At 38.8% G+C, this 16,946-nt stretch overlaps 1 protein-coding gene across 1 annotated transcript; it reads right to left on the bottom strand.

The window, feature by feature from the left end:
• Positions 1–602: 602 nt before the first annotated feature.
• On the bottom strand, positions 603–15,423 carry LOC105439246 (adhesion G-protein coupled receptor G2-like). The gene is made up of 9 exons (XM_030985243.1): positions 15,325–15,423; positions 11,502–11,636; positions 10,786–10,968; positions 9,886–10,386; positions 7,771–7,929; positions 7,232–7,347; positions 4,693–4,976; positions 1,463–1,529; positions 603–1,193 (listed from the first exon to the last, which is right to left on the bottom strand). The coding sequence occupies exons 1-9, from the start codon at positions 15,421–15,423 to the stop codon at positions 677–679; spliced, it is 2,061 nt and encodes a 686-aa protein (XP_030841103.1). The 3' UTR covers positions 603–676.
• Positions 15,424–16,946: the final 1,523 nt, after the last annotated feature.

Raw genomic sequence — 16,946 nt, forward strand, 5'->3', positions numbered from 1 at the left:
TGTCTAACATTGTTTTATGTATTCTCTTTTTCAATCTTATGCATATTGAGACAATCTTGTTATGTGGAATGTTTACAAATAAAGCAAAATAAAAAAATAAAAAACAGACTACCCCTCTACAACCCTTTCGCGTTATTGCATAATTATGATTATTTTTATATAAAAGTCTGTCAATTAATCTTTCAAACAAATACCCCCACACTCACATCATGCATAATTGTGTATCAACCTATAATGCTCATTAATACATAATAATTCAAACAAGTCAGATAGTCCCAACCATCAAGAGCAAATATAAAATTACAAAGCGTTTTTATAAATTTCCAGAGGGTTTCATTTATGTACAGCACGATCGCTAGGACTTTAAACAAATCAACTTCGGGCAATTTCAATACACATGGGCGTTACACATTGAAATGTAGGAACACGAATATGCCATATTACGTAATCCGTATATAATTTCGATAGGAAATGCATTAGGGTTTGGAAATTACCTTAATTAAATCAAAGTCTCTCATGTCTACTATTATTTGTTGGCTATTACTTTGATTCGATTTGATTCGATTTATTGGTTTCTGCATCTTTTTTCTTTTTTTTCATCATACATTTTCATGAACATAAGTGACAAGAGATACATCGCTCGCACATGAATCTTCAGAGCCTGATGGTTTTATATCTAATTTGAGTTGTCAAAAGATGGATTGGTATGAGATATGGCAGACGAAGATTCAAACATGGGTTGGGAGCCTCCAGTTCCACTCGTAGATCGTGGTGTTCGTCCAGAATTTCCTTTGGACTCAGCGCTGCCACCTTCCCGCAACAATGCACAGCAAATACAACGTCGCCACTGCTTTCTGATGGTTGCCTTACGAAGACAATAGAGGACGAAGATGAAGAAGCCTTGCAAGGAGTTGAAGATGATGAAAAGGAGTCCAGTGAAGTCCACGTTGATCAGGGTCAGGTATCCGGTTGTCCAGGTGAAGCCAAGCAGAAGCAACATGGCGATGCCATTCTGGATCCGTTCTAGGGTCTCTTGTCGTTCGGTCTTGCAGTCCTTCTTCACACGTCCTTCAAATCGTGCAGAATTTTGCAGACGACGCATTGCCAAGATGAACACAGCGATATTGATGATGAGGATGATAGCCATTGGGACCAAGAGACCACCAATGAGGGGCCACTTCCGGATGTAACAACTGTGGATGGAGATAAAGAGTTAAAAGAACACTGCTATAGGGGAAGACTTCGGAAAAAAAGGTTGACCACGCGTTAATACATTTAATCAGTACCCAATTCATGATTGTAAAGCTGAAGCGCTTTCGTTGTTTCCTTTATACCAGAGCTGTATTAGAGCCATTCCACTGATATTCTCGAACAGTAGGTCTGTTCGAACTTCGATACATAGATAAACACAATTATAATATTTTTTGCAAGATTCCTCATGTACAAGTGTGGATCAACTTACTAATCTTCGACGGCATAATACTTTATAGTGATCCCCCCAGTTGCAACAACAATCACAGCTGGGATACCTGAGTTTGAAAAGAAAATGAAAACAAATATTAGTAAAAAAACTATTATGTCCCCGTTATACTCTATTACTCTTTTCACTTTGGAGTAAATAATAAATAAATACATGAGTAATTAATAAACCAACACAATAAAAGAATACAAGAATAATAAAACAATGAAATATAAAATGAATTAATAATTTAACAAATAAAATAAATAAATAAACAAAAAATGAACAAAGACTGAAAGTTGCCCAAAGCGTTCTCCGGTCCACACAAGGTGGTCCTGATTATTCATGGGTGTGGCAGTTGGGTGGGAGGGGGTGCGGGTATGGTTTACAGCTGTGTAGGGTTAAGAGTCCTCTACGTCTATTAATTAAGCCCCCATCACACCAAACTACGTTTTGGAACCGTCCTAGAAAATCGTAAAACGGGTTTTAATCGGAGTGGAATTTTTTAATTATGTCTATATTACGACCCTGTTTCGATCATAAACAGTCCTCAATACGTCCATCTCGTCTGTACAGTCAGATCAGGTAAATATGCCATTTTCAGGCAGTTCAAGCCATTTCGTAGTCAGTTTATACCCGTTATTAACTAGTTCTAACTCGTTCCGAATACGACCGAATCCATTCTAACAAGTTCGGAAGCAGTTCAGCTCGTCCTTAGTCCTTAATGCGTTCGAACGCGCTTCTAAAGCGTGTGGAAGCACGTCCTGGCTCAAGGGTTATAAAACCCCAGTGCGTTGTTGCCATTCCTTATTCCCGTTCAACTTTAACGATTCAAGCTTTGCAAATCAAGACTGTCAAGTGAAGCCCCCATCACACCAAACTAGTTATCACTACGTTCTGTAAAATGTTGCCAAACGTGCTCAAACTGTGCGCCAACAGAGTGAACGTAGAAGCAACTGTTTACGATCTGTTTAAGAACTCTATTGACAGGCTCTGACTGGCTTGGACGGGAAGGGTGCCCCAAAAATGTTGAGCCTGTCGAAATTGTCCCCGTCCTGCAATAAGACGGACTGGCAACGAACTTAAAACGAGATGGACATACTATGAACGGAATTGTCGCACTCCGGTCCTACTATGAACGTGTTACGAACTAGTTAGAATGGTTTGAACGTATTGGGAACGAGGTAGAACGAATTAAGAACTGGTTTAAATTGATTACGGCTTTGACTGCTTGGAAATGGCAAATTTACCCGATTTGAACCTGATGTGAACTGACTGTAAACGGGGTACAGACGAGATGGACGTATTGAGGACTGTTCATAAACGATCTATGATCGAATTATAAACATTATTTACACATTTTACCCCGTCTCTTTTCACTTTGGAGTAAATAATAAATAAATACATGAGTAATTAATAAACCAACACAATAAAAGAATACAAGAATAATGAAACAATGAAATCTAAAATGAATTAATAATTTAACAAATAAAATAAATAAATAAACAAAAAATGAACAAAGACTGAAAGTTGCCCAAAGCGTTCTCCGGTCCACACAAGGTGGTCCTGATTATTCATGGGTGTGGCAGTTGGGTGGGAGGCGGTGCGGGTATGGTTTACAGCTGTGTAGGGTTAAGAGTCCTCTACGTCTATTAATTAAGCCCCCATCACACCAAACTACGTTTTGGAACCGTCCTAGAAAATCGTAAAACGGGTTTTAATCGGAGTGGAATTTTTTAATTATGTCTATATTACGACCCTGTTTATATCATAAACAGTCCTCAATACGTCCATCTCGTCTGTACAGTCAGATCAGGTAAATATGCCATTTTCAGGCAGTTCAAGCCATTTCGTAGTCAGTTTATACCCGTTATTAACTAGTTCTAACTCGTTCCGAATACGACCGAATCCATTCTAACAAGTTCGGAAGCAGTTCAGCTCGTCCTTAGTCCTTAGTGCGTTCGAACGCGCTTCTAAAGCGTGTGGAAGCACGTCCTGGCTCAAGGGTTATAAAACCCCAGTGCGTTGTTGCCATTCCTTATTCCCGTTCAACTTTAACGATTCAAGCTTTGCAAATCAAGACTGTCAAGTGAAGCCCCCATCACACCAAACTAGTTATCACTACGTTCTGTAAAATGTTGCCAAACGTGCTCAAACTGTGCGCCAACAGAGTGAACGTAGAAGCAACTGTTTACGATCTGTTTAAGAACTCTATTGACAGGCTCTGACTGGCTTGGACGGGAAGGGTGCCCCAAAAATGTTGAGCCTGTCGAAATTGTCCCCGTCCTGCAATAAGACGGACTGGCAACGAACTTAAAACGAGATGGACATACTATGAACGGAATTGTCGCACTCCGGTCCTACTATGAACGTGTTACGAACTAGTTAGAATGGTTTGGACGTATTGGGAACGAGGTAAAACGAGTTAATACCTGGTTTAAATTGATTACGGCTTTGACTGCTTGGAAATGGCAAATTTACCCGATTTGAACCTGATGTGAACTGATTGTAAACGGGATACAGACGAGATGAACGTATTGAGGACTGTTCATAAACGATCTATGATCGAATTATAAACATTATTTACACATTTTACCCCGACCAATCCCCATTTTTTAACGATTTTCTAGGACGTTCCGGAACGTAGTGAGAACTAGTTTGGTGTGATGGTGCTTAGCTGCTGCTAATTAATGCTCGACCACAGCACGTTTTAAAACGTTCCAAGTCGAATTGAAGTACGGCAATTCCGTTCAAAGTACGGCAATCAGTCAGTTTGTAGTACGTCCTCCTCGTTTTAACTACGTTGTCACTCCGTCTCATTGCAGGACGGGGACAATTTTAAACAGGCTCAAAGTTCTAGAGCACTCTCCCGTATAGCCTGTCTGAGCTCATCCATGAAGTTCTTAAACAGATCGTAAACAGTTGCTACTACGTTCAACTCCGTTCGCACACAGTTTGAGCCACGTTGGCAACATTTCCCAGAACGTATTGAGAACTAGTCCGGTGTGGTAGTGGATTTAACCACAACTCAACAGTAGATCCGTAGACCCGACGACCCGACGAATACAGGAATCAAGTGTTAAAACAACCAATGTCTGTTCTTGAAAAGTCTGTGGTGACCCTCAGTGTCAACTAGGCACTAATAGATGTCACGTCTCTTGTCACTGTTTTGTTTAATAGCACGCAGTAGAAGTGTATTTGTTGTATTATCAAGAAAAATCAATAGTTCTCACCCCATCCTACAATCGAAGCTCTGATCATGAAATTCGGGATGTAAGTATTAAACACTTGTATGATGACCAGATAAGTGTTAAACCCCTCGATACCCATCCACATAATCGAAGAGAGCACGAAGTAGTGGACGAGTGCCGCCAGGACGGAACACGGTATCAACCCGACCTCGGCATGCTGAAACTCCGTGTCGAGAGCGATGATGGCGAGGGAGACGGTGTACAAACAGAGCAGGGTGGTGCAAAGACAGATGAAAATCTTGTGAGTCTGAGATCTTCGTATCTTCCTGTTGATGAAAGATATTATCGTATGTAAGTTTTGTCTGGCTAGTTGTTGTTTTTCCTACCAAGAAATGGATTGTACTAACAAGGGCAGTTCCGTGCAATGTGACCTGTATACAACATAATGTAGCCCTGTCTATTTTATCGCAAAACGAAAAGTCTCTAGACACTGTTCATGATATTAAAAACAACCATTAGTGATAACATCAATAATACGATATAGCGCAGTTAATGTAATACTGACTTGCAGTGTGGTTAACAAAAAAAACAGCCAAAACTTATTCGAAAGGCTTCTTAGAACAGGTGTGTCTCAAACAAAACTTTGAAAACGGCCACAGACGGGGCTTTTTTTTCATGTCTAGTGGTGAGTTATTCCAAAGCTTTTGAGAGACACACCAGAAGCAGACCCCATTACAACAATAATTTGAAAAAACAAAAGAAATAAAGAAAAGAAATAAATACAAATATGAATGTTTGTAATTTCTAATCACTCAATGTACATGATGTAAAGTTGCTTTATATTGGCTTAATCTGTAAAACGGCCACAGACGGGGCTTTTTTTTCATGTCTAGTGGTGAGTTATTCCAAAGCTTTTGAGAGACACACCAGAAGCAGACCCCATTACAACAATAATTTGAAAAAACAAAAGAAATAAAGAAAAGAAATAAATACAAATATGAATGTTTGTAATTTCTAATCACTCAATGTACATGATGTAAAGTTGCTTTATATTGGCTTAATCTGTAATGTCACGGTGACGACAAATTCGATTTTTTTTTTTTTTTTTATTATTATTTTTTTTTATATACACATAATAACAAAATTATCACTTTTTTTCTTCAAAATGCATGACTCAGGAGGGTCCTTTCCTCTTAGAGGACCTATGAAGTTATGCTATCTATAGTATATTTTGAGTAGTGCCTCGAGGGAGAAGGCCCTTGCTACATGTAAGAGCAAAACAGAAATTAATAATGTATGTGTACACGACAAATTCCACTTACCCAATTGACAATCTGAGATTCGCCTATATTTTGTGATATGATATTTCACTACATTCATAACTTCTTTATTATTGGTCATGTTTATTCAAACTTTCTCCATTTTTATTATTTTATTTTGTCTGCTTTCGTACGTATCAAAACTGGATTGCCCTTTAATTGCCTGTTACATCATATATTGTGATATGCGAACATCACAATGACGTATAAAATAATCAGAACAATCATTAATTATGTGGAATATAAGCCAGCATATAAGCCTTAACCCTAATACGGCCGGGGGGCCATTATGCCCCCCCCCCCCTCCATGATTTTTCCGATTGCTCGGGAACGCATATGGATGGCGCCCCGCCGCTCGCTGACTTATTTTCTTTCGAGTCTTGCGCATCTTTAAAAAAAAAAATGAAATCGGACCTACAGTTACAAGGTCACGTGACCTTTTTTCTTTGCATGTCTGCCCGAAAATCGCTAATTTTTGTGAATTATTTACACAACATATGGAAATATCATTTTTCCTCAAAATTGGTTCTCGGGTCTTATTTAAAGTTTAGGTGGTTGTTTTGGGAGTCAAAACAGTTGAATTGTAGTAAAAAATGAAATAAAACAATAAAAACAATAAAATACATAAGTTTAAAAAACAATGAAATACATAAGAAATTATAAAAACATGAGTTAACATAAGGAATAAGCTGGCTCTTTCAAATTTTGTTGTCGTATTTTTATTCAAGATAGTCTAATGAATATATGTAGTGAAGAAGAATGCTTAAATAGGAATAGTATTGATTTATGGGTAAAAATGTGATTTTATGACCTTATTTGCATTAATCACCATAAATATGCAAATAAGTGCATTTTCAAAAAAATTGAAATATCATATTATTCTATACACTTCACTTGACATGCGTGCAAATTTTCGCTGAGATCGGCCAATTCACGGCCGAGATTTTACGGGGGCATAATGCCCCCCCCCCCCCCCCGACCGTACTAAGGCCTCAAATAGCCAGGCCTTTTTAGGGTTAAAATACCATTGACATAATTTTTCGAATGTCTTTGCGATCGTTTTACTGATAGACAGCACTCATTCTGTTCTGAGATTCACTATAAACTCTATCTTTTTCAATTGCTTTTGTACATTATCTTGATCATATTGAGTTGTTTCTGTATAAATTCATTGATTTAGACTGAATATATCTTTTATATAATTGTATTGGGGGAAGGGGGAGGGCTGGTAGAAAACAACAACCACAAACAATTTGACTTACTTGACACTAAGATAGGACATGATAGCGATGACCAGACACACACATGATATAGCACACCCAATGATACTCAATATACGGAGTGCAGGTTTCGGAGATTTGTCCTCTGCATATATGTCCTTCAGCGTAACACGTGTGTAGGAGAAATGAAATAAGATTTAGTACAGTAAAAAATTAATAAATCTGTATACATTATGAATATTACTCATTGATAACAGGTTTACAAGTAACGGGTGAAACCTTGTATTGTTTTAAAGCGCGGAACGCCATTCAATTGTATCTATTCTAATTGTGAACATTGTGATGGAGACAATCCCTTCTTTCTTATTATGTGATTAACTTTAGAACTTCGGGCAAGCAATGTATACCTGTCACTAAAATATTCAATTCGTTCACTACCCATGTATGTCTCTTCATTGAATTCCACATCAGTCTCATGTTTACTTAGTTGTTTAGTTGAATATGACTACATTTACACACTACTCATTCAGTTTGAGAAGAAGAAAAGGCGACATTTCAAACATATGGAAGGAATCACGTACCACTAACACGGCAAAGTTGGTCAGGTGGTCGCAGGCGCATGTGTAGTATTCATTACTAAAGCTATTGATGGCGTTATCAGGTAACAGCTGACATCCCTCCATAGACCATTTACCGAGATTAAACTCCCAGAAGTTACAAGTAGGATCAAGTGAGTCGGGCTGAAATCAGTAAATTATTTGACAAAATATATATGTAAGATGTTAGAGACATGCGGCCCACAACCACTGGCAACAGAACTTAGCACATGCCTGTTTACGACATGTATAGTACAAGTATAATCAATAATTATACTGTATATAGACCTTTTAAATGTTTAGCATCTGGTCCCGTATTCAATTCCATACTTAATTACAAAATGTAAGCTTTTTACTTAGAATTTGGCTTTAGTAAATTGCTTAGCCTAAATTAATATTCAATTCATTGGCTAAGTATTCAGTTAGTATTAAGGTAAGATTATGTTTTAATAAATGACTTGAGTATTTTAGTAAGCAAGGTTAGTATTCAAATATTTCTTTTCGCCTAATTAATTAGCTCATTATGGAGCTTTCATATACACTCCGGGGCCCCTACGGCGAGTAAAAACAGACATTTTGGGAATTTTCGGCCTGCTGCCGAAAAGTTCCTACGGGCGCCGGGACATTTTTGTAAGCCGTACGGGCGCAGTAGAGTTGGCTACTCCCGATTCTTCCGGCGATTTTATCTGACCGTAAAGGGCTCCTTACGGATACCGTGCAGGCTCTGGACGGGCCCCTCACAATTTTGTTGGGTAAATTCTCATGACAAATCTTTACGGGCGCATTGCGGTGCTAAAGGGTGCCGTACGTGTACCCTACGGCTCCCTCACGGCCCCTCAAGAGCCCCGGTGATATGCACAACACCGGGCGTCCATTTAGCTCCGTTTAGTCTCATCTGAAAACGCCCCCTATCGTCAGAGTCCAGCAGCCTATAAACATGTTAGGCTATGGACTTTTACCCCAAAAATCGTTAAAAATTCAATTTTTGTTTAAACGAAAAGCACATCAACCCCGACGTACGTTGACACTAGCTCTTTCATTCGTACCTTCATGTTCCATTGACTTTTGAAAGTTCACCCACCGTAATCAAAATAGGTCGCAAGCTCGCCATTGCATGTATAACGCATATGTAACAAGTCGAACTTTGAGCGCAATTTAACACGCGATTGTAAGATTAAAGGTCAAGCACAAGAATGATAAGAAGCATGAATTATCATAGATCAGTTCTGCTTGGTTCATCATGTCCACTTCAGCCAGCCCTCCCCCCCCCCCCCCCCACCGTAATTGTCCATTTAGTACAGGCAAACATTTTGCCGAGGTAAGCAAAAACATGAATATTCATGACACACCATGGACTATTCGATTATTAACAGAGGGGTGCAATTGTGCACCACATCAAACTCCCCTACTTTTAGTCAAGTATTTTATTGTATTATGTAGTTTGGTAGGTTTATTTTACTTACTGTTTAATTATCAGATATCAATGATAGTTTAAAGATATGGAAAACGTTCTTGTATGTTATATTTAGCAAAGCGATCTCACATTAAAAAATCACTATCAAGTGTCATCTGATCCGCCGATTGCCGTCTGCTATATACGTTCTATAGACGGCGAACTAGCTACGTTTGTGCTGGCGAAAATGGGACAACCGGAGCAATATGTGCCGTCCGGCGGCCTTTTGAAATGAATATTGCCCGTGCGGGCCCCTCACGGCGGCATCTCAAAATGTACAACGCTTATTTAAATACAGGAGGTGCGGATGAGTGGACACATAGTTTAGTGCACCGTACGGCACCCGTCCGGGTGCCTTGATGACCCCAACCGGGCCCCGACAGGGCACCTTCCGGGAGCCAAAGGTACACACTGCTCATCGGACGGAGCCTGTAAGCTTATCGGCCGGCACCATGCCGGCACCCTTACGGGCGCCTTGCATTTCACTCGACCAATTTTCACCGGGCACCGAAAAATATGTGACCACACATGCCGTAGAAATGAAAATCGGAAGGTTCCCGTAAGGTCTCTAAATCCACGGCGAGCCGCCGGGTAGCGAAAATCGTACGGGCCCGGTTTATATGTGACCTAGGCATAACCATGCTTACCTCGAATCTATAGAAAGTGATATTGACACGCTCCATGAGATTCTCTATCTTCTGTCCGCCGATTGCTATGGACACCACTGGAGTATTAATCTCACGGTTGAACTCCTGTGTCTCCCGGTTGAGTAGAGCAAGACTTGGTGAAGGAAACATGGCATCATTGATATACACAACGAAAGCAACCCTGAGAGACTCGATAGCGCTCACACCCATCGTTTCCCCAGGATCACTGGACACTACTGAAGCGGTGGTTGTGCCGAGGCTGTCTCCATTGGTAGTGTTATTAGAACTTGATGGACCTTCCATGACCTCTGGATTAGTGAAAACTTTGGCCACCTCGATGGGTACAACAACCCTGGCAAAGGTGTCTCTTGGGACAGAGTCAGTAGGTGTGTCTTGGTGTGTTTCTACCATGATGTCACTGTTGCTCAAAGAACCGGTGTCCATACTTAACATGGTGATCACTATGCCGTCTCTAGCAGTGTCCGAAGGTATGTCAAGCACCTACAGGTAAGTGTATGCAGTTATAAATATGGAATTATCTAAATATGCGATAATTTTGCTTTAAACATCGAGTGCACATTTACAACGATACACCATATTTTCACAAAATCTAAATAAACCCACATTCACGCGTTTGGAAATATGACCCCTTTTGGGGTTATTCTTGCCTTTTTTTTAAACAAACAAATTCCTGTTTTCGATTCGGCTGGCACGCTTTCCGCAACCCAGTCAACTAAACAGGTTAATCATTTAAAGCACTACAACTGAGCACGTCTGATTAGAGAAGGAAGATAATTGCACAACTCATATTTAAAAATGCAAGCATCTAAAAACTTTCACACAACAGTAAACGTGGGCAGCAAGAATGTACATATTTGTGAGAGTTAAAGTCTAGTTTACCTGAACTGCTATGTTAGGATAAGCTCTGTCAAGCGTGCCGTTGCCAACATCGACGGTATTCAACTGAAATTCCAAGACCTGGATGATGAGGGCCGTATAATTATCATTCTTTTGGGCAGATGCTAGTACCTCCTCTTCGACAAACATCACGTTATTTACTATTCCCACTATGAGACCGGTTACCTATGAAAGACAAGGTCAATATCGTAAAAATCATTGCACAACAAAAGAGAGTAGACGTTCAGTACAAACGAGACACGCCAAAAAATCGCAAGCCGTAATAGGACACACAAATGTGCAGGGTTTTGAAAATACATTAAGCTTCTTATTTTAGACCCTTAACTATAAGTTAGGTTTGATAGAATTTGTTCAACCTGACTGATACTAAGGATCTGTATGCTTGTAAGTAACCAACCAGGGACTTGGTAATGATGATTTAATAATGCCTTATCAATCAATTGGCTCCAGCACATCGTCTTGGTTTTTAACCCCGGACCTCCCGATTAAGAAACCACTGTTTATACCACTGTGCCATTTCGACTCTACCAATTTATCATTCATCTTACATTACATAATTTTCTCTCCCCTACTTAGCAATACAAATGTGCTTGAACATGCTAATTTTCTCCCTTTTTTCTCGTTTTGTCTCTACTTAAAATGATTTTGTTCTAACAGATAAGGTACGTGAAAGAAAGAGAAATGACTCATTAACTCACATTTGCATCAGAGTTCAGGTCAGCTAAGAACTGCAGGATCTCATACAGCAAGCCGATGTCGATCGCGGTAATGTCATCATAGTTCTGGGTTATTGTGAAAACTTCTTCAGCAACACTAACATCATATATCCCGATCTTTAAGTGTAAAGAGACACACATATTATTCGTTTGTAATCTTTACTAAAAACACATAAATTCTTAGCTTGCATAATACAATTAGGTAAAGATGAACTTTTACTTTTGAAGGCCTCGAAATTGACTTGCAGTGGCGTTGCAAGAAGATTTTTAGAGGGAAGGGCGGGGCGGGGTCTAGACCAAATGTTGCCATTCATGCTAAGTCTTGTCATTCTAGACCGCTGGCTGGGTAGGGCTGACGAATGAGCATGGATGATATCCCACTAGTTTATTTTTTACTTATGATAAATGCTCCCACGATTGAAATAGAATCAAAGGATAGAATGCGTAAGTCACTTCCTGGGGGAGGGGGGCATAGTTGGTAACATAATCGAAGTTTCCTACAACCCTGTGAATCCGCAAATTAAAGTTTGAATGATAAAAACAAGTTGGACTAGTTGCACGTAGAAGTTCCTCTTGCCTATATCATGTATATATAAAACCATAAAACAAGTGTTTAATTTTAAAGAAAACAGTGGATATAACACTAAAGTACAGGAGGGCTGAGTGTTAGAGGAGGTTGGATTCTTACTCCCAAACCACGATTATTTTTTCTTAGTTTTGGGTAGCCCATATAGGAGGCATGTTCTTACGAACAAATCTGTTGTTCCCTGGAAACAAAAAAGATGAATTAAATACTGCAAAATGGTGGTTAATATTCACCCAGGACGGGAGTAGTTGCGAAGGTTCGCCATCCGACCATAAACATTTTGAGATTAGAAATTCCAACATTCTTTCATGAAAAATAGGGACATACGATTTGTTAAGCAGGGGATGGGTATAAAGAACAACTGAGTAATTAATGAGTTGCGACTAAGAAATACAGAGCTAATAAGGAAGAAAAAACATCCAGTAAGCTTTAATTGGATTGAATATTTTGTAACGGAATTAATAGATTTGTATACCAATTGTACTATTCATTTTACATTCAAGATATTGACAACATAATAGCGGATGAAAGACGATCACATCATCATTTTTGTATCATGATTATTATTGCCCCTTAAACTATACTTCTTAAACTTCATTTATACATGTACATGTATATGAGGCGGTAACCGGCGGCGTTTGTTTCTTTCTTTTAAGAATGACGTAAAGTTAAATACGCGTATTTTGTTCCATCGGATCTTGGCGTGTTGGCTTGTCGGGTTACACGCCATTTTGTATAAACGTACCGCTATATTCACGAAAGGTCTGGAGCTTCAATCGTGCAGTACTATTGTGTAAACAAAACATGCCCCTTTACTGATTCACAAAAGGTCGGGTAGATTCAGGAATAATAATAACCATAATGTTTTCAAAGATTGTTCTAGAGATAAGGCTAATCTTAATACATGTACATTTTTTGGTGAAAAAACAAGCCAATACAATGATAAGGTTTCGATCGCTGGCCTTCTTACGAACTCTTTTGTGATTATTTATCTCGTATTTAAAACAAAATGTCGGGTCGAGACGTTAGTTCACGTGGATTTGCTGTATAGGCTTTTCAAAAAGTTACGGTTAAACTACACAAGGACACGTTTTGTTTTATTCACAAACATTAAACCAGTTAGGGCTTGATTAGTCACGAAAATTCGCTTTACCCTAAGTCGCGAAGAACTGAGAAAGCCATAGAACCTATGTTGCACGTAGTTGCCGTTCATTCACATGTTAATACAAACCGCCGCGGTCTAAATACCTCTTCATATATGAAAGAGCAACTTAAGTAAACATGGTGAAACTTGCCATCAATATTTCCATTAATTGTCGAGTGATATCATCATGACATCTTGTACTGGTGTTCCAATAAGTTGTGCCGTTACTAGAAACATGGCAAACAGCTCTAATAATTGATGCCGCAGGGCCTAAAAGAAGAGAACGTTATATAACAACAACAAAGAGGAAAAAGAAAGTATCAAACATCATTTGAATACGTTTTGCTATCTCTGCTAATGATCATGCTGATACAGCATGAAATTCGTGTTTTTCCTTGTTAAAAAATGGTTACATAATAAAGTAGTTAACAAAATCAGACCAGCAAATGATGCGTTGTGTAGGAATTGTGTCGGGAAATTAACACTAAAAAGGTAATTCTAAATGCCCCTATTTTTTTTTTTTTTTTTTTAATTATCAAATGAAATCCCTCGCCGTCCAACCTAAAAATTAACCTAAAATCCATTTAGTAATATACTCTTCCTCCGTTTCGGTACTATCGATTGATTATTGAACCCAAAGCAGTTTAGGCTCGATAGAAAAAGTGCAAATGTCGCTGATATTTTTAGTCCACTTTTGTGCAGTACACTGTGTAGTTCATACATAAAAGTGATTTAAACGAAAAAGATCATTGACGTTTCCAATTTCGGAACGCGCAGTGAAATTCTATTCTTGTGTACAAGTTATGTGTTCAATTTCTTTATGATTTTTTTTTCTTTGGTAAAGGTTTTCATTCACACTGCTTTATTCTATGTTTATTTTAAAAGTGAAACAGTGGAAAGCACGAATGGTCAGTGCCAATTGGAGGAGTGAAAGCTGATTAATTTGCACCTCTGAACTGCTATCAGGGACAGATCCAAGGGGCACGTGCCCCCCCCCCCCGGCCCAAAACAAAAACCAAAAAAAAATTAGTGCGCACCACCACCCCACCCTACTGCGCAATTTACTGCGCAATTTCCCCCCCCCCGGTTTTTCAGCGGCTGGCTGAATCATTGCGATTTTTTGTGGGACCAAATATATATATATATGTCCTCTTACCCCCGTGTCCCCCCCCCCTCCTCCCACCATGTGCCCCCCGGGAATAAATTCCTGTAACCCAAAACAGCCTAAAGTCGATTGCAGATTAAAGTCAATATCAATGATACATGTGTGTACATTGTTTATTTGACAGGACTCAACTGATTATAATTTGAACATCAATTAAAGGGAATGAAATACATGGTACTTGGGAGTTGTAAATGATGGTACAAGTTCATGTTTAAGGGCGTATGCATCATATTCCTATAATAAAAATGTACAGGAAAAATTGTCATGTACTTGTACAGCTCGTACTTCAATAATTGGTTCGTTGCCCATCATCCCATCTGTCTGGGAGTAAGCAAATTGGTTATGTAAATCAGTGTACTACAAAGAAAGTTCACGTGTAATTTAGATTGCGAAATTTTGTTATACAACCACATATCACTTACATAATAGAGGTGTGAGGAAGCACCTATAAGGCTAGCATATCAGAAGTGTATTGCATTCACCGAAAATGGAAGTGTTGTGCATAACATTTAGTGACTCGAGAACTATTTAAAAGATCGCGAATCCTAAATGTGTATAATTGACATGACTATCTATGTATACGTTTACATTTGATATGTTAAATAACAATTTCCTCATATCTATTATAGACTACTATGACATTATAGTGCATAGCTACTTCACTACTCCACAAGAAGAAAAAAAAGAAGGTACACAGTTAAGTCTTCCAGAACTTTCATTGTATTTTGTGGTCAGTTAATTTTGGAACAGTTTACCTATTATTGTCAGATTAAACAAGTCTAGGAATAGTTTTCAGTATTCTATTACCATACGTTTTTGAAGAAAAAAATATATACGAAAAGTCCATTAAAATAGTCGCCCTACCCCGCCCTCCCCCTAGAAATTTTGAAAACCTGCCACTACACATTACCCTACCTTCAGAATCTTCCTCTGGGCACAGTTCTTCCGAGTCAATAACGATTCCAACTTTAGTCATCGGAAGTCTGGCCTGTCCGAATTCAGTTTCCATTGTGACGTTCGAACATGTGCGTTCTAATTAATGGAATAGTGAAATCCGGTTAACACTTGTTGCCTTTCAAAGGTTCATATATCCAAAGGATCGGAAGTAATTTCGAAGTACGCGTTACTCATAATTCCGTATGCTCGTAATTCGGTAAATGACAGAAGCTCGAATCGTTGCTCCTTTTTTTTTTGGGGGGGGGGGGTCACATTTACGAATTATTTTGGGGTTTGGGTAAACGGATCATCGGAAAACGAGCGCCTCCCACATTTATAGTAATTTAATCTCCATCATCTTTCATCGAACAAATTTAGAAAAGGTGGTCAGACAGACAAATATCTAAGTTTTGCACACAATATCTTTTATCATCTATTTTTTTGTACAGGATGTACACCCACAATAAAAAGTGAGTCATTTGACACATTTAAGCATAATTTTCGTGAGTCAGGTGTAAATTGACTCATTGGTAACAACCAATGAGTCTCTATTGACTCATTTATAATTCACCAGTGTGTCAATCATGAGCTGACGCATTTGCAAAATGCTTCGACTGACTCACATGGTCGTAAAAAATGAGTCAAGATCGACATAAGAGCATTTTAGAAGAAAAAAGTGAGTCAACTTGAAAGTGAGGCTGTATGCATGCGCGCGCATGCTTTCGTGACGTCATCCAAAATGCGCATTATCGAGCCATATTTGAATTCCCGATCGACGACGCGACGTCGCCATCTTATATCTTGGATTCAGAAGAGTTTTGCCTGCAGCTAGTGAAAAATTGGTACGCATAATTATTCATATGGTTTTAAACGATGATTTTTATGACTGGATTCGTGGGCTGAATCTTCTGATTATTATACAAATGATGCATGCGTTCATATTACGATATCCGCACTCGAGTTGATGAGGCTGTGTGTAACTTAACTATCACTATGAACATGACTGACAATGAGAGCGGACAAAATATACAGTTCCTCAGGTAGACAAAGGAACATCCCTTCACTGCTATTATGTAAAAATGTGTAGAACAGGTGTCACATGCATATTCACCTTTTTACATAATAGCTGTGAAGGGATGTTCCTTTGTCTACCTGAGGAACTGTATATTTTGTCTGCTCTCATTGTCAGTCATGTTCATAGTGTATAGATTCTACCGTATCGCACGAAGCCGTGTCGAATGAAAACATGCATGATCTTGCATCATTGTTTTATACAACGAAACTCCTAGATCCTTGTTATTTGATGTAAAACGAATTAATTCAAGATTGTTTCGTGACAGTATGGGTGACAAATAAATCTCAAGTTAAGGCTTAATTTAGTGCGTACAAAGTAGATTTTTCAGATTCGGGTAGCGGGACCACCGATTACATCGCTAAAATGTGATATTTTAGGATATATTTTCCATTGCAAATGTGGACAGTGACTCACATGATCCTTCAAGTGTTTCGCTGTACGGACAAACCAGTGACTCATCAATTTGAGTAAGGGTGACTCACTTTTTGTTGTGGGTGTATATTCTATGTAATATGTTTTTA

The sequence above is a fragment of the Strongylocentrotus purpuratus genome, unplaced genomic scaffold (genome assembly GCF_000002235.5).
Source record: "Strongylocentrotus purpuratus isolate Spur 01 unplaced genomic scaffold, Spur_5.0 spur5_scaffold_14, whole genome shotgun sequence".
In the NCBI taxonomy this organism is placed as follows: domain Eukaryota; kingdom Metazoa; phylum Echinodermata; class Echinoidea; order Camarodonta; family Strongylocentrotidae; genus Strongylocentrotus; species Strongylocentrotus purpuratus.